The 18,816-nt window shown below is 33.6% G+C and overlaps 1 protein-coding gene across 1 annotated transcript in view; it reads left to right on the top strand.

Moving 5' to 3' along the window:
- Positions 1-17,211, top strand: part of LOC140443803 (uncharacterized) — a 124,890-nt gene extending 107,679 nt beyond the window's left edge. Inside the window, 2 exon segments of the mRNA XM_072535259.1 lie at positions 7,462-7,588; positions 9,214-17,211. Of these exon segments, the coding sequence (XP_072391360.1) occupies positions 7,462-7,588; positions 9,214-9,264 (178 nt within the window). The 3' untranslated portion in view covers positions 9,265-17,211.
- Positions 17,212-18,816: the final 1,605 nt, after the last annotated feature.

The following is an 18,816-nucleotide window of genomic DNA, read 5'->3' as shown; positions in this document are numbered from 1 at the left end:
ATTCGACCACATAAACCTTAACGGTACCTTTACAAATGGTAACTAAAACAGGACAATGACAAATAATTTTTTTTAATTCTTTTTAGATCCAAAACAGGATTTACTTAATTTTTAAGATCCAGCACTTTGGCAAGATTGCCATAATTATGCAGATATTATTCTAGAAAAATGGGTCGAACAGAATCTTATAGATATGGACTTTTCAATGTCAAAAGAAAATTTCGGCGAACAAAACAGGTATGTCAGTAAGCAAATATTTTATAAAAAACTGGTTAATGGAGAAGTGGTTCGCTGCGATTGGGCAATTTACTCCGAGAGCACTGGCAATATATTTTGTCTTTATTGTGTCTTATTTGAAAAAAAACCAATTTAAAACAGGATTTTCATTATGGAATAAAAGTAAGGAAAGATTTGACGAATATGAAAGATCCAATGATCATATAGATAATCTGAAAATGTATACGACTCGCTTATTAAAGCAAGGAAAAGTTGATGTAGAACTCGAAAAGGAAATTAGCACTGCGATAGAATATTGGGTTAAAGTACTAGAAAGAATCATAAGTGTAATAAAGTTTCTGGCTACCAGGGAATTGGGATATTAATAAACGAGCAAATTTAGGTAAGTGCAAAACGTCGTATTTATCAAAAGATATGTATATGAAACGAATTACTGAATATTTTGTCCAATCGAGTCATTGATGAAATTGTTAGGCAAATAAAGGCAAACAAATACAATTCTACAAGTGTAGATTCAACACCTGATATGACACACCATGACCAACTTACAGTGATTTTGAGATATTGTAACAATAAAGAGAATCCCGTGGAAAGATTCGTGGTATTTTATAAAAACAATGGGCATAGCTCACAAGAACTTAAGGATTGGGATGTTAAAGTCTTTGAAATTAGATATTAAGAACTGTAGAGGCCAGTCTTACAACAATGCCAGTAATATGAGTGTCAAGTTTACTGGTTTGGAAGCACATGTTAAAGTTTACAATGATTTAGCTCTCTTTGTGTCGTGTGCTGCTCACTCTTTAAATTTGGTTGTCCAAAATGCAGCAAATTGTTGTTTGGAAGCAACATCTTTTTTATGTTGGGACAAGCTATCTACAATTTTTTCTCCGTGTCTACATACAGGTGGGAGTTATTGTCTCGTGCAATAAAGGAGTCGCCTGAGTCGGGGCAGACACTGTTACCTAAGAGTGAATACAACCCGTTGGTATTCTGGTTTTAATGCCGCAAAAGCATTAAAAATAAATTGCGGTTTGATTAAAACATGTTTGATTAAAATGTCAACGGATATAAATGAGAAAAATGTAGTAAGTGTTAAGCAGCTTCTTTATCGGGAAAACTTGATTTGTTGAAAAACGGAATAAATTTATCATTCTGGCTTTACATTTTACAAAGGGTCAATGAGGTGAATAAAGCAGTACAAAAGAAAAATATAGATTAAGCAAAACCGCTCATCTGTTATCATCTTTAGCAGATTACTTTGATTTCCTACGTGATCGATTTGATCACTACGAGTCGTTAGGAATGTTGTTAACAGGGAACGAAAATTATGTTGTGAAGAGAATTATCAAAAATTGTTTCAGGAGAAAAGGATTTGGAGGCAAGTTTAATCCAAAATGAAAAAACGAGAAAACAATATTGTTTTTATAATAGACAATCTTAAGTCGGAGATTATTCGCCGATCTGATAGTTATAAATATTGTTCAAGAGCATTTGAATTTTTATTTAAACTAAAAACTACAGAAGATGAAGATATTTTCAGATCAGCAACCGAAGAATGTGTTCATTTAAAGCATTTGTTAACATCTTTTCCCCAATTAAAAATAGACACTCCTTTAGAATTGGTACAGGTTTTATACTAAAATAAATTAATATCTTCATTTCCAAACGTTAATATTTGCCTTTGTATTTTTTTCTCCATAATGGTCGCAAATGCAAGTGGCGAACGCTCTCTTTCGACACTAAAAAGGATAAAGACCTACTTAAGAAATGCAATTCTCCAAGAAAGTTTAAACTCCTTAAAGTCCATTTCCATCATATTGATAGCACATTATGTATGCAAATCCCTAAACTGTTGATACGGGTGACTCAATGAAAAATAGATATTTGTCAACAAGTTTACAGAAGTATATAGGAAAACAATTTTAAATTGAGTATGACCACCAGGTATAAAGGTTGAAGCAGAATAGAATACAACAGTTTTGAGGGTTACTAATCCCTACATAAAGTTGCCAGTATCGGAGTGATGGAGATTAACAGGTACTAATGAATTTGCAAGAAATGTAAGATGTTTATTTTATTGGTTATATATATAAAATAATTTGTGGCCGTAACAGTGGCCGATTTGTAAAAAAAATGAATATTATTTTAATCAAATTCCATTTCAGATTCACTGCTTTCTTCAGAATCTAAGGAATCTTCAACTCCAATGTTAATTATTACCGGTTCCAGCATTGCATCAGTCATATTATCCAAATTCCACATTTTATTTTCTTCCTTTTGAGCATGACTAACAGCATTTTTCCAATTTTCTGGAGTTACTTTTGATAAGGAATGTTCTAATAATTGTTGTAAGTCTTCTAATTTAAAAGTTTTGTTGTTGCGTCCGACTTCACCCTTTACTTGAGACCATATATTTTCTATCGGATTCAGATCACAGTGGTATGGTAAACGTAAAATAATTACATCACGGTTTAATGCCATTTCATCAATTATATATTTTTTATAAGCTGCTTTATGTTGCCTTACAATAGGTAATAATTCCTTTTTTGTCGAATTCTCCTTGTACTCAATTGCGTGTTTATCCAACCGTTCGATCTCTCCTTTTTTCCATGCCGTTGTTGGCAATTTTTCTGCTGGTCTTGAATGGCAACTAGCATTATGCATGACTATGACAGAATTTTTTGGAATTAAATCAAACATTTGCTCAAAATATTCTTCAAAAACGTCAGCAGTCATTTCCTCGTGGTAATCTTTGGTTGCTTTTGAGGCAAAACTTAATAATCCACCATTGACAAAACCGTATTCGTTTCCAATATGGGTTATTATGAGTCTGCGTCCTTTTCCAACGGGAATATTGTTTATTCCAGTAGATACACCTTCGATGAATGCCTGACGGGAACTTTTCACATTTGTATCAACCCATAGATATGGTACAGTATGACCTTCATTTAGCCAAGTCTCGTCCAAATAAAAAATTGTCGACACCAAAAACGTAGGTAGGTAAGACATGAACAATGTACATCTACAAACTAAATGGAAGATGCAAACAATGTCTAATTTATATTATTGGCATAAGCTGTAATGTGGCATAAAAACTACTTAAACTATCATTAGTGAAGCCTTATCAATAATTCCAGGTAATCGTTCAAAGAAGGTATTCTTTTTGTGTCAGGCGATAACTTGTGTAGAAAACAATAATCACCTTTAAATTACTGTTTACATTAATTTATTTCGTGAAACATTGAATTCTCTCGTTAATCACCCGTGTATAATTAACAATAATCGTGTGGCATATATACTGACGTTTTTTACGCACAAAAAAGGTATAGTGAGATTAGTGGACACTTATTTTACAGAAGATTTTTTAAAAGATAATGAATTGTTGACGGCATCTTAAAATATTAATTTTTTGTATTTATTTCAAAACAAGTATAGGGTGACGCCTATGGTTTTTTGACCTGTTGAGGATTTGCATACATAATGTGCTATCAATATGATGGAAAAGAACTATAGCAATTTTATCCATTAACGAGGACCTGCTAAATGAATTAAATATAAATTATATTGAAAACTTCGCTTCAGTAAAAGCAAGAAAACAAGCTTTTCAATAGTAAAGGTATTTGATTACCTACCTCATGTTACCTGTTTGAATGTTATTAGGTACATTTTTATTTTGCATTTTGAAGTTCACCATTAATTTTTTCTTGTATTTTGTTTATTATTCATTTAAGTTTGAAACCAAAAAAAGAAATATTGTTGAGCCTGGGCGCGGCATCCGTATCAGCACCGGGTGGTAGACTGTGTTAAACCGGCACTGACTCCACATCTTATGCGTCACTGATATCGGTGTGGAACAAAAACGCACGCATAAGGTACCAAGAAAAAGAGACAGAACCCCAAGAAACCTCACCAACGCAGTTATTAGGTCATACAAGTTAGCAGATAAGAAAATAGCACAGAAATACAAAAGTTATGTAAATAATAGTCTACAAAAGCACTTAAACCAGAACTATGGCTTAGAAGAAACTTGGCAAAAACTTAAAGAATCCCTCCTAGATGGGGGCAAGCAAATCTGCGGAATAGCTAAAATCAATAAAAACAGACAATGTACGAATTGGTGGAGTAATGAAATAAAAGAAGAGGTCAAATCCAAGAAGTTAGCGTGGAAGAAATATCTAGGGAACCAGAATGCAGAAAGCTATCAAAAATATAAGCAACAGAGGGCAAAAGTAAAAGACATGGTGATTAAAGCAAAAAAGAAAAGCTGGAAGGATTTTGGGAATAAGCTGGAGAAGGACTACCACACTAACCAAAAACTATTTTACAAAACTCTGAGAAGCCTAAGAACAGAGAACAGACAACAAACTCCAAAACAAATTAAAAACAAAGATGGCCACATCCTCTGCGAGAACGAAAATATTATGAACAGGTGGAGAGAATATTTCGAAGACCTTCTGACTCAAAAAGACTATAATAATCAAATAGACAACACTAAAGAAAACTCATATGAGAACCCAAACCAAAACGAAATAACAATAGAAGAAATAAGAGAAATAATACTCAGGCTCAAAAGAGGAAAGGCAGCTGGCTATGATAAGATAACTGGGGAAATGCTAAAAAATATGGGAGAAAATGGAAATGAAATGCTTAGAAAAGTTTGTAATAAAGCATGGAATGAGAACAAGATCCCAAAAGACTGGGAAGTGGGCGTTATTCTACCCATTTTCAAAAAAGGTGACAGACGAGAATGCAGCAACTACAGAGGTATAACTCTCCTGAGTATCCCTTCCAAAGTTTACGAACGAGTACTGGAGAAAAGACTACTACAAGAAGTAGACCATAAGCTGGAGCAGTCACAGAGCGGTTTCAGGAAGGGAAGAAGCATCCTAGACCATGTTTTTACACTCAAGCATCTAATACAAAATGCACGAAATACAAGCACGGAACTATACCAAGCCTTCATAGACCTCGAAAAAGCATTTGATAGAACCCCGCGAACCGAAATAGACAAAAGCCAAAGAAACAGAGAAGTAGACAGCAAACTCAGAAAAGCTATTATGAGCCTATACAAGAACACAAGAAACAGAGTAAGAACAGATAATATGGAATCAGAAGAGTTTAGAGTCAATGATGGCTTACGACAAGGAGGTGTACTAGGCCCCATCCTGTTCAATATTGTACTAGATGATGTAATGAAGGAAACTAGAGAAGAAACATCGAGAATATTTGTTGGACATAGAAACCTGGAAATGATACAGATAGCGGAGTGCGCATTTGCAGATGACCTCGTCGTATTTGGAAGAAACGAGGACGCACTTAAAAGAAACCTCCAGATATGGAGAGATAAACTCGAAAAACGTAACCTGAGAATTAATGAAAGTAAAACCAAGGTCATGGTATGTGGGAAAACAGACCAACATACAAACATTAAAATCAATAACTATACTTTAGAACAAGTCGAAACGTTTAAATACCTGGGAGTGCAACTAGAGAGTAGGGGTACACAAGAAGCAGAGATAAACAATCGAATAGCAAACGCTTCCCGGATATACCACGCAATTAAGAGCACATTCCTATCGAAAAAGAAGTATCCCAAAAAGCAAAGATAGCTATCTACAACACAGTTTTTGTACCTATCTTAACATTTGGATGTGAAAGCTGGACGCTCTCCACCAGACTAAAAAATAAACTGCAAAGTATTTCAATGAAGTATCTAAGAAGAGTACTAGGGGTGACTAGAATGGACAGGATACGGAACGTTGAAATAAGAGAACGCCTTAAAGTCCAATCAATAGAGAAGAAAATCGAAAAAGCCCAACTTAGATGGTACGGCCACATGGTAAGGATGGATAAAAAAGCCAAGTGAAACAAGTGTGGGAAGCGAGAAGAACCTTGAAAAGACCGAGGGGCAGACCCATGAAGACCTGGGACGATGAAATTGCCACCATCCTAGACAGGAGAGGAGTCACCATGGAGCAAGCTAAGAAATTGGCAAGCAACAAGAAGAATTGGAGGAAGTTTGTATATGAAACCTAAAAAGAGACTTTACACCGAACACCTTAGGGTAGAAGGGTTTTTGATTATATATATATATATATATATATATATATATATATATATATATATATATATATATATATATATATATATATGTTCGGAAAGATTTCCGCGGTTAGTACAATTAAACTTAGAGCTAAGATTAATATTATTATAAAAATTAATATTAAACTCACCAGTCTTCCGGGTTGAACCGCGTCGATATCCATTTTGCCGAGCTTTTGACATCCTCTCTGATGTCTTCTTCAGGGCTTCCGAGGTCTCAGTCTCCCGAGCCCCCAGACACTACTACACTCACTAGTCACTTCTAGTTCACTCACTAGTTCACTACTGAACTAGTGAACTAGTGAGTGAACTAGAAGTGACTAGTGAGTGTAGTAGTGTCTGGGGGCTCGGGGGACTGAGACCTCGGAAGCCCTGAAGAAGACATCAGAGAGGATGTCGAAAGCTCGGCAAAATGGATATCGACGCGGTTCAACCCGGAAGACTGGTGAGTTTAATATTAATTTTTATAATAATATTAATCTTAGCTCTAAGTTTAATATATATATATATATATATATATATATATATATATATATATATATATATATATATATATATATATGTATATATATATACATATATATAAATATATATATTCATTTAAGTTTGAAACCAAAAAAAGAAATATTGTTGAGCCTGGGCGCGGCATCCGTATCAGCACCGGGTGGTAGACTGTGTTAAACCGGCACTGACTCCACATCTTATGCGTGACTGATCTAATCGCCAGCGTGGTTCGTCTAATTAAGTCATCTACATAATTAGAGAAGTTTAGTTTACAATATATACAAAATTTTTGACATATCCTCATAAGAAGAAGTCTAATGGAGTCAAATCAGGAGATCGTGCTGGCCATTCCATCAATCCTTGCCTCCCTGTCCGCCGATTTGGAAATATTCGGTGTTTTTTAACGCGCTCCCATTTATTTTTTATCGAATTTATTACATTCGGCTTTTCCACTCTATAGATTATATTATTATTATATAGTTATAAATTATTTATATACCTTGGGTGCGTTAATATTTTGGAGCAGTGAGCTTTAGATAGTGTACTAGCATTTTTACAAAAAAAAAATAGAAAAGCATTAAACGTAGTATTTGTAGACTAAACAATTGCATCTTTCAGTGATTCTTCAGTGGACCTCAGCACAAGTATTGATCCACACGAAGCTAGTGGAACCGAACCTACCCTGCGTACGCCATTCACAAGTGATTTAGGATTATCCAGTAATAGATCTAGCGTTGTGTCCCAGGTAAAAACGATTTAAAATAATTTAATAATATAGAAATAAACTATAAAATATAATTTTTTATTTAGAATAATATTACTGTATGTATTCGTCTTTAGATGCAAATGAAAGTTTATTAAGAACTTATGGAAATTATGACCCAGACTCATCATAATTATTATTATCAACTACTCGTCTTCCAGTTTGGTCCGTGCATTGAGTGGATGACCTATGTTTGGATAGATCTTAATAATTTTTAAAACTTGCCTGTTCAGAACCGGGTAGGTTGTTGGTTACGGTAACTCAAGTTCTCAACGTATAACAGACAAAAAAAATAACTGCCGGGGGAAGATTAACGCACAGTAGATTTTAGATAAAAAGTTGATTTGGTCTCGTGGACTTTGCCACATTGCGCCATCAAAGAGTAGTGCCACACTGCGCCATCACAATAAAATGTATCATTTTCATTGTATATATATAATGTCGGTTTACAACGTTCTTCGACGTCTTCCAATTTCCAATCTCCATCTCATTCTATCGTTCCATAGATCGTTCTCCAGTTCTCTTTCTCTGATTTCTTTATCAACTCCTTCTCTCCAACTTCTTCTAGGCCTTCCTAGGGAAGGCCTAGGGGCCTAGGGAATTTGTCTTGGTATTCTATTCTCCGGCATTCTCCTTACGTGTCCGTACCATCTGAGTTGTGTCGTTTTGATGTCATCAACAATATTATGTGTAACCCCATGATTTCTCGGACTCTCTCGTTTGTTATTCTGTCGCGTCTGGAGAGTCCCGCCGAGCGGCGCCAGAAGTCCATTTCTGTTGCTCTAAGCATTTTCTCTGTTCTGTCTTTTAGGAGCTACACTTCGCATCCATATGTTGTGGTATTTTTTATTATGGTGTTGTATATTCTTCTTTTATTTTCTTTAAAGATGTTTTTATCCCACAGTACGCTGTTCAGTAAGGCTATGCCTTTCCTTCCCTGTGTATTTCGTTCCTTAATGGCTGCATCTAATTTTCCGTCCTGATTGATCTTTACAGGTATTTGTAGTCATCACATAGTTTAATCTCTTAAGATTATGTTGATCTCCTCCGATACTCATGTACTCAGTTTTTTCCATATTCACCTCCAAGCCTCACTCTGTAAACTCTTCTAATAGTTTTCGCATCATGTAACTAAGGTCTTCAGAGTCCTGTGCGTTGATGACCTGGTCATCCGCAAAGCACAGAGTGTACAAAGTTAAGTCTATTAGTGGTATGCCCATATTCGTACATTTTTTCTTCCATTTGTTGAGTGCTGCTTCGAGGTATATTTTGAATAATGTTGGGGATCTACAGCATCCTTGTCTTAGTCCTTTAGTCACTTTGAATCCCTGTGTTATCAGATTTCCATCATTTCCATTGACCTGTCACTATGGAATTTCGATCGTAGGAGCCTAATATTCAAAACCTTTAATATGAAATTTTGAGTTTTGGCAACAAATATAAGTATTTGAAATATGTATGCCTAAAAAACGCTGAATTTAAAACTCCTTTACGATTGCACAATTTTGCTTTAAAATGTCTGTTTTATTTAAATATAAAACTTTTTTGCAAATTGTTTATTAATTTTATTATGAACAATATTACTTATTTATTATATTTTTTTGCAGGACGATCACCAATCTCCTGATTCGCCAAATGCCTTTCCAAAAATTTCTTAAATTTAGTAGTACTCCACCATATTTGAAGATATTTTTCTGTGGTCGTTTTTATTTACCTATAGAACAAGAAATATGTCGTCAGTACTTCGTCATGAATTCGAACAATTATTGTTACGAAGTGTTAGATGCCCTAGATTGGAACTAAGTTTCAAATTAAGTCGGATTTAATTCATTTTAAGAGTTATTTTACGAGTAACCATACTTCTAATACACTTAAATAAATATATCAGTCTAATTTAATATTATATGTATATCTACATCTCAAAAACATTGGAGAATTTACATAATAGTATTTTTTGATATAGGTTTAAAAAACTAAAATAAATGTAGAATTAAAGATGTAAATATTTTATCAAAAAATTCCAGTTAACTACTACTTGTTAAAATATATATATTTGGAAGTTGTAGAAATGAATAGACAACAAGACACACATCTTAAAAAGCGTTGGTCTCCACCTTACAACCATAAACGTCATATGCTGACGCACGTCGCCGATTTAATAATATAATGGATTTACGCGGCCAAAATTATTTTACAACATATTTCTACTAAAACTTAAACAAATCAAAGAAAAATATTGTTTTTTTTTAATATGGCATGTATTTTTCATTAAAAAAACCAAATTCAAAATTTAAAATGAACAAAAAATATACAGGTTTTTATTTATATGGTACACCGGAGTAACTGGAACCACTAAAATTAAAAATTTAAGTTCAAACATGCAAGGAAAAATATAATTATGTATCAAGTTCAACCGATCACGTGCTATTGTAATATACGGAACAGAAGCAGCCTAAAATTTGCTTTCATCTTTTAAAGAATTTCGAAGACAGCCGACTTCAACTTCGTTAGCAAAACATTGCATGACTTTTGCAACGTAATGACGAAACATATTAATATTACCGACAAGTGGAATTTTGATAAGAAGAAAATCATCTGGAACTGCATTCCGATTAATTTCTTCCTCTCTAGGAAGAGTTGGGCCATTCAAAATCAGCTGCGGACTCTGAATCAGAAAGTTCAATATTTTCTTCATCACTACTAGTGTCCCAAGTTATTGACAATAATTTCTTCTTAGGTTTTTTTATTGGCTTCTATTGGTTAAAGGAATGGATGCCATTTTTGATGATATAATTGAAATCTTTTAAAAGCCGTAGGTTCAAATTTATCTGCTAAGATTACCTGAACGCAAAAGGGATAAACTCTGGCTTTGTGAAATCTACTTAAAATAATTGCTTCATCTTACTCTTGCCAAACTTCAAAAATTGTGGTAGCAAATAAAGATTTGGGCATTTTTACTCCATTGTTTTTTCGTTCTTACTGCATTACATGTTCGTCATTTTTTGGATTTAATGGTTTAAATACCGCTAGGTCCATGGGTTGAAGAAAATCACTAGTATGAAGCGGTAGTTATAGTATAATTATTTTCTCTTGCACAGCTATTTTTATCAGGCTAATTGTTACATGTAAAGAGTATCCATCATCGATGAGAACTATTGGTCTATCTTTTGAAATAGCATTTAAAAAGGTTTGTTGAAAATAATTTTAAAATGCATCGCCTTCCATCCATTAATTTGATGTAATAGCATAGGACATTCTAGAGTATTAACCCTTAGTTTCTGGTAGCCAGAACCCTCAGAGATTTTTACCTTTAAAAGTAAGTAGTGGAGACCATTTTTGGCCCCCAGCATTAACATTAAATAAAACAGAAAAATTTTCTTTTTATCTGGTTCTGCAGTATAGGTCGCGGCATATTATTGTGCACGTATAGTTTCCGGCACGTAGCGTTTCCTGTCCAGCAGTGAACGATGAAGAAAGAAAAACTATAGTAAAAAAAGGTTTGAAGTACATCCAATGCTAAGAGAAAGGAAGAAGGAAGATGAATACTGGACTTTATACAAAGAATTAATTGATGACGATGAAAAATATTATGGATATTTTAGAATGAATAGGATTCAGTTTGAAACAAAATGCTACATTTAACGAAGCCATACATATCAAACCAAAAAAGTATTTTTAAAAAGAAGAGGTATCACTTCCGTAAAAAAGTCCTAATTGTTTATCACTTCCGTGATTAATTGTCACAAAGCAATAAAAACACATGCATAAATGACAAAATAGCCTCAAAAATTATTTTTTTAAATAAACTGTATCAAAATCAAACAAATACCTAAATAAACAACGAGGGGAAAACGACGGACATCTAATTCACATTATCATACGTTACGTAGCCGTTGGCATCAGCAAAATATTGTTTTCGAATATACTGAACGGAAACGTTAGATGTCTGATACGATACGTTCCGGACAGTGTGAGTTTAAAACCATTTAAATTATATTTTTCGGAAAGTAAACGCTACGTGCTGGAAACGCAACGTGCATGATAATATGCCACGACCTTAACTCTGTGTGCCGCTTTTCTTTTTTCTCCAACTACTTTTACTCTGCTCGGATGAAGGCAGAAGCTTGTCTCGATGATGTTATAAATTCGTTCAAGTGGAATATCTAAAGTAAATTATTTTAACATACTAAAGTAATCATCAATCACAAAGGAAACCATACTTCTTTTTCGAGCATCATCGACTGCTTGCTGCTTTTTCTGCGAAAGTCCGTATCGACGTTTAAATTTTGCAAAATGTACATCCTCAGATACTGAATCCTTGGAAGGAGTTTTTAAATAATTTTTTTAACGTACTGTCCAATAGCTAACAGAAGTTTCTTTTTTGAAAGACCAATCCCCATGTTTCCATGTTCTTCACTTTAGCTAAAATTTTGGACTCAATTTCTCTAGATATAGCTGTAGGCCTTCCCTAGTATCACTTTAAACGCTCCTTTTTCCATGAACTCTTTTATGTAAAGTATAACAGCAAACTTTATAAGGCCAAACAAATCCTAAGTGGCTCGACAATCCGTTGTGGATCTTGGCCTACTCACAAATAAGTCGCCACTCCTGTCGATTCCTGGTAACTTCTCTCCATCTTCTGACCCTTAGAATATGTAGGTCTTCTTCCACGTCTTCAATCTATCTCCTTCGTGGTCATACTCTACTTCTTGTGCCCACTGGTTTTGAAAATGATAATCTCTTCGTGTATTCGTGATCTGAGATCCTAGCAATGTGTCCAGCCCATCCAAGTCTAGCCCATCTAAGTCTCTGCTTAAATGGACTGTGACTTCTGTTTGCTATTGCTATGCGTCTTTTTATTTCGTCGCTTGTCGTGTTGATTGCGTTTACTAGCGATCCAAGATATGTGAATTCTTTGACTTGCTCAAAGGTATGTCTCTCATACTTCTGCCCACTATAACTATATCGTCAGCGAATGCGAGAATTTTATATATACATATATATATATTATATATATATATATATATATATATATATATATATATATATATATATATATATATATATATATATATATGTATAATAAGTAAGTTCCAAAAAAATAAATCTTTTGGTAACGAGGATATCGGTCAAAGGAGAAATAATAAAAGGTAATCACAGTTCCATTCCTATATTTGAAGACGATTCACTTATTTTATTTACAAGCTTCATCAGTTCAATCTAAAAGAATACAAAGGTGGTAGGTAAGAATATAAAAAAACATGGAAAAATAACTTACGAATGGTGAGTGAAGAAAGTTAAGGTGTAATTCAAACACACCATTCTCTTAGTATCCGGGGTCAAAATATTAAAGTTGAAATATTAGCTTAAATATTCATATGTAGTCGAATTCATGTATAACCACAAGAAAAAGATTACTTTAAAGGTGAAAAAAAAATGGATAAAAACTACTGCGAAGCACTAGGAAAACCCGTCACATTGTACGTAAAAAAACTGATTAGCAGTAAAGTGTAGAGATAAAAACAAAAGATTTTACAAAACACATTGGCACATTTATTCTAACAAAGTTAACGTTTAAAAAACATCTTATACTTCACTTTAGGGCGCATCTCAAATTCACAAATTCCAGTCGGAAAACAAAGTCAAGTAACTTGGGTAATTTATAACAAATTTTTTTATTATCAGTTAGACAACAGAGGATTTCTTCTAACGCCATTGATAAGCGTTGTCGATAACTTTTTGTAAAGTACTTTTATGCAATCTGTGGATGGGTAGCATTGTTTTTTTCTTCAACAATAGGTCGTAGCATAGATAAAATTCATTTGTATTTCTAATAATGTCATATTGTTGCTTAGTTAAATCGGCTTCAACAAGCATTGCTAGGGCTTGCAAAGGTGTAAGAGCAGTGTCTTCTTTATCTAATTTCTTATCTGCACGAATTGGAGAGTGTGTGATCTCTTTTAGTATTTTTGAAGCATTCATTCATCATCAAGCAAAGAACGTATTCCTTCTGTTTTTCTTCTTTTCGTCCTTTCACTGGAGTCTTCTAACCATTTGCGGTGGGCCTTTAACTATTTCCCTTTCATCGCCATTTTAAAATATGCAAATCTTTGCTTTAAACTTTAAATTATCAGGTGTCACCATAACAGATCAATAAGTGATTTTCCAAATATTTCAGTTTGTCATCTACATTAGGTAAATCTTGTAGATTTATTTAGTAATAAAGATATTTACGGGCCACTATTTTTATACCAGAGGCACCAGATGTAGCTGAAACAAAGAAAATCGTAACTTATTAGAATTAAAGCAATTAAGTATTTTTTTTGTGACGTCATCCAATATAGTACAATTAACAAAAACCTAGATTAGATCAGTATCTGGAGCTATCTGCAGCTGAATTTGACGTCGTTAATTAGCCAAATATATGCAGTGTACTAAATATTAAACAGTATTCCCCGAGAGAAGACAAGAATATAACTAAATGTCTTATTAACATAAAAATTCAAGAGAAATGTCAAAACTGCTTACTTTTCATTTTCTAAAAATAGTATAAAATGACAGTAAACATTCTGTAAATATTTCAAGAAAGATTAATTCTAATATCCTGAATTATTCGACTACATCGTAATCACTTTAAAAAATAAAGTGAATATCATAAAATATCAAAATTTTTAAAAAGTTGACTACTGAGTCTAGAGAACAAAACGTCACTGACAGTTATGGAGAGAGGATAGTAAGTTTTTGTTAACACAAACCATCATTTGCCTGTAATATGCTTCTTGAATTTTTAACGCCACTTTTGAAATTTGACTTTTGGTAGGCTAATTATTTGAAATCAACGCATGCGGCACCGCATATAGAATAACTCCATACGTCGCGTATGTATCTATGTTTTATATAATAAATAATGAATACGGTCTCTTAAGGTAAGCGCGCACTTGTCCAGACCGGCCCGCCACGAAACGCATCACGACGATCTACAATTTAATATCTTTGAATCTGTGCTCACTTTATGGAAACAAAATCGAAACGCGCCGAAAACTCTGAATGAAATATTTTCTATTCTATTCTGGAGTAAATATATTTTATAGTAGGTATATTTTGATATATTTATGTCTCATTCTAAAGTATTGATATAATTTGTCTTGATGATCGATTAAATCAGGAAATAAAGTAACAAATTCACTCTCCGTGTTTCGCTTTTTACAATTTTCATGTATCCATTTAATATGCTTCCTTTTCAGAAGTTTATTTTGTTGTTCCTCTTCCTCGCGCAATAAACTAACAATAATAATTTTTAGATTCATCTTCCATTAAATATAAGGCATTAGTGCGCGTTAAGGCATTTAATAACGGGCTGTAGCAGTGTGTTCATTTGCCGACCGATTCGGTCAAATGCGCGCTTACCTTTATTATACGCCAAACGCAGCGTGCAACTGCTGTACGCGACTACGACGTTGAACGCAGCGTTTTTAGTTGTTTTCGAGCATTGTGTACGACTGTAAACAGTTCTATCTTAGTATACCACAAGATGCTGCAGCACCAACATCATCCAATAATTCGGGTGGTATGACAGTATCGACCCATTATGCTGCAAGTTCAGTAACTTTCGATGAATCAATTCCTTTTACACCATAGACTCAGTATGTTTCAACTACGATGTCATCAACTGATGATTCGAATTTTACATGTGTATAACTTGTTTTGTAATATGAAATTAAATAACGAAAAATACTAAATATATTACCTTACTCTTACACCTAACTTTTTTGCAGGAAAAATGAGATTTCAGTATCTTTTTGATCGTTGGCTGGTTATATCGTTTTTAATTAATTTCAGCACACGTGTAAATTGTTCCTTTAACACCAGAAAATATTCAGTAAATTTGGTATCGTTATTGCAAAAGTGGTACAGTCGTAGGTTAAAATAATCTTCTATATTTCTGTTTACAAATAACTCGTGCTTTTTTCGTCTATTTTTCTTTAGTGATAATCGTATTAAGTAATTGTCATACTCATTCTATTTGACTAACGGAAGAGTTAATACTGTTTCATTATCCATTTTTGAACAAAACAAATTGAAATATCGCACTCGACTAAAGCTAAGTATCCATCATAGAAAAATTGCCAACGCATGTTGGTGACGTGTATCTGTCGGTCGTAACATTGATGTGTATACCCAACAGATTACCTTTGGTTTCAACCCCCAGGTTTTACCTACAACTCGTCTGCACTTTCAGAAAAGTCGCGTATCTCTGTTGGTTATATTGTTAATATGAGCGCTACAATTGAGTTTCGAATCCAGGGTTTCCCCTAGATACGAGACTTCAGAGAGGTGCTCTTTCAGACATCAATTCTCAATGTAATGAAGGGTATATCGCATCCGGTCCGCAACAGTACTGGGAAATTCTCCCGTAGTTATTTAGTTACTATTAGAATATCGTTTGGTAAACTCGGCCCCCAGATTTCTTGGCTACTAAGCACATGAATCAGGCAATCAACTACTATTTTTGTTAATGTTGGTGACAATATTCCTCCTAGAGGGCACACACTTAGTTGCCCTCAGGTTTATAGCACCTTCATACGTATCTGTGGATATTAATCTGCTCTGAAGAATCTGAATAATCCACTTGCATGTTGTGTTGTTAATTTTCTTCTTCATCAGCACACTATTCATCATATACACTATAAGGAATAGAAGTAGGTATTATCAAATGAACCTTCGATGTGTAAAAATGCAGCAAGAGCAACTTCTTTCTGGTGTGAACTCAGTGGGTTTTTATTAAGATTTTTTTTCTTGATGTATTCATTCAAGATTTTTTCTATAGTTTTCAATATGAATGAAGTCAGACTCACTGGTCTATATAATTTTGCTAAGTTATAATTTTTCTGGTTTAGGAATAAATGCCACCCTCACTCTTCTCCAAGCTTTGGGAATGTACCCCACAGCTTGGTTAATTCTAAATATTTGGATTAGTGGACTAGGGTATTATATATTTAATCCAAAATCGTAAAAATTAATACTTATTTTAAGATATTTTAATCTGACACTTAAAAAAACCAAAACCATCTTCATAGCACAAATTTATTATATTTTATATATTTGACGAAAATATTTATGATTGATATTTTTAAGGTAAAGTTAATACTAAGTTTAAAAAATATATATACGTCATTTTCCACAAGAAAACTAACTTTTATCAGAATAGAATAGGAATATTAATACATATGTCTATTGAATAATTTTACAACATAGACTTAATATACCGTGAAGTATTGTCCACCGATAAGACTTAAAGGTGCCACTTATATAAATGAATTAAATCCCACTTAATAATCTACAAAATAAACAATCGAGCTAACCGACATCAGATCGCCTTTGTATATATGTGTAAGTAGAATTAGAAAAATTTTTGATTAAAAATCAGTTATATAGGGTACGAAATAAAGTTAGAAACCTACATTGTTATCATTGCAACTTATTGTTACCTTTATAAAGTTAAATTCTACATTGTTATAATTCTTAACTTTTTCTTTATGTTTTTGAATAAAATCTTTCATATGTTTACATTATTCAGAGAATTAATAAAATATTTCTGTCGATTTTATCCTGTGTTTTTTTTTTAACCAATACGGTGCGCTAAAATCTGGAATAACTGTTATACATTCTTATTAACTTTATTTATTTATATTATCCAATTTATATATCCAATTTATTTACCTGTGGGAGTTTTTATATTTATATTTCATTATATTATATTAAATTTATTATATTGTATTATATTTATTATTATATTATATTTTATTAGTAATATTCCAGATTTAGCCATACGGCTCACACTCCCTCTAAGGGGAAAATTCACTCATTCCACATACCTACGATATCAAAAGGATTGAGCTCTGGTGGAACTCTTTCCGTGTTATCGAGACCTAGGTGACTTGGTACGCTGGAGTATCACCCAAAAATTTTCGTACACATCTGGACGTTGAGAGTAATACAGCTTTCTGCATGGTCTTGTAGAGATGTTCATTCAGACCTAACTTTTTATGTTTTCTATTAGGTTCTTCGGAATGACTCCAGTAGTAGAAAGAATAATAGGTATTATCTGGGTACTTTCTATTCTTTACTGTCTTTGTATTTGAATTTCCAGATCCCTGTACGTGGCGATCTTTTCATTCTGTTTAACACGAAGATTATTGTTGTTGGGTATCGCCACATCAATTAGTGTTGTTTGTCTCTTAAGTTTATTAACTAGTATGAGATCTGCTCTATTATGTGCCACTGTTTGGTCTGTGAGCACAGTGCGGTTTCAGTATAGCTTGTAGTTGTCATTCTCAAGTATACTTTCAGGAACGTATTGATAATATGGGAGATGGTTTGTTTGGAGAAGTCCCAGTTTGATTTCCACCTCTTGATGAAGGATCTTTCCTACTTTTGAATGGTTTCTTGAGCTTGACATCCATATCGGCATTTATCATTTTGGACCCGAGGGTCTTTGACGATATATTTCAGGTAATTTTTGGTTGATATAACCTGATCCTGAATGGCGAGTAATGAACCTTCTGTTTCAGGGAACATTTTTCCTGATGTCAGCCAATAGTTCGGCGCTATATTGTCGACATGGTCTTGACTGACCTCATTAGGATGTTGCCCGTGTAAAGGTTGACCCATCCAGGTGCGCATTTTTTCGTCCTTAGTAAGATGGTTTATGCGCATTTCTGGTTCCCTGAGTTTGATCGGTGTTGTATCATCTACTGCATAAATCGCGCGATGTATAGTAGATTCTCAGCCTGCACCTAAAAATAAGTCATTAAATTAGTAATTTGTTTTTCTAGTTGCTCACTTATATCCATAAGTCCTAGATATACACTATATAGTATATCTAGGTCATGTTATCAAACTAGGAAAACCAAATCAAGATGCTGAAATTAAAAGAAGAACACAACTGGCATGGGGCGCTTTCGGCAAATTAGCATATATCTTGAAAAACACCTCCATTCCTGTAAACTTAAAGAAAAAGGTGTATAACACATGCATTCTACCAGTTTGTACTTACGGCTTGGAGACAGTAGCCCTTACCAAAAAATCTGCTAAAAAATTAGAAACAACGCAAAGAGCAATGGAACGAATCATGCTCATAGTTTTAAATGATCCATATACAATAGATAATTAAGCTTTGCCACAACAGTAGTGTTATTTTTTATACTAAA

This window comes from Diabrotica undecimpunctata, chromosome 6 (assembly GCF_040954645.1).
Source record: "Diabrotica undecimpunctata isolate CICGRU chromosome 6, icDiaUnde3, whole genome shotgun sequence".
Classification (NCBI taxonomy): domain Eukaryota; kingdom Metazoa; phylum Arthropoda; class Insecta; order Coleoptera; family Chrysomelidae; genus Diabrotica; species Diabrotica undecimpunctata.
Note: the sequence above shows the minus strand (reverse complement) of the source record. Positions and strands in the feature narration are given on the sequence as shown.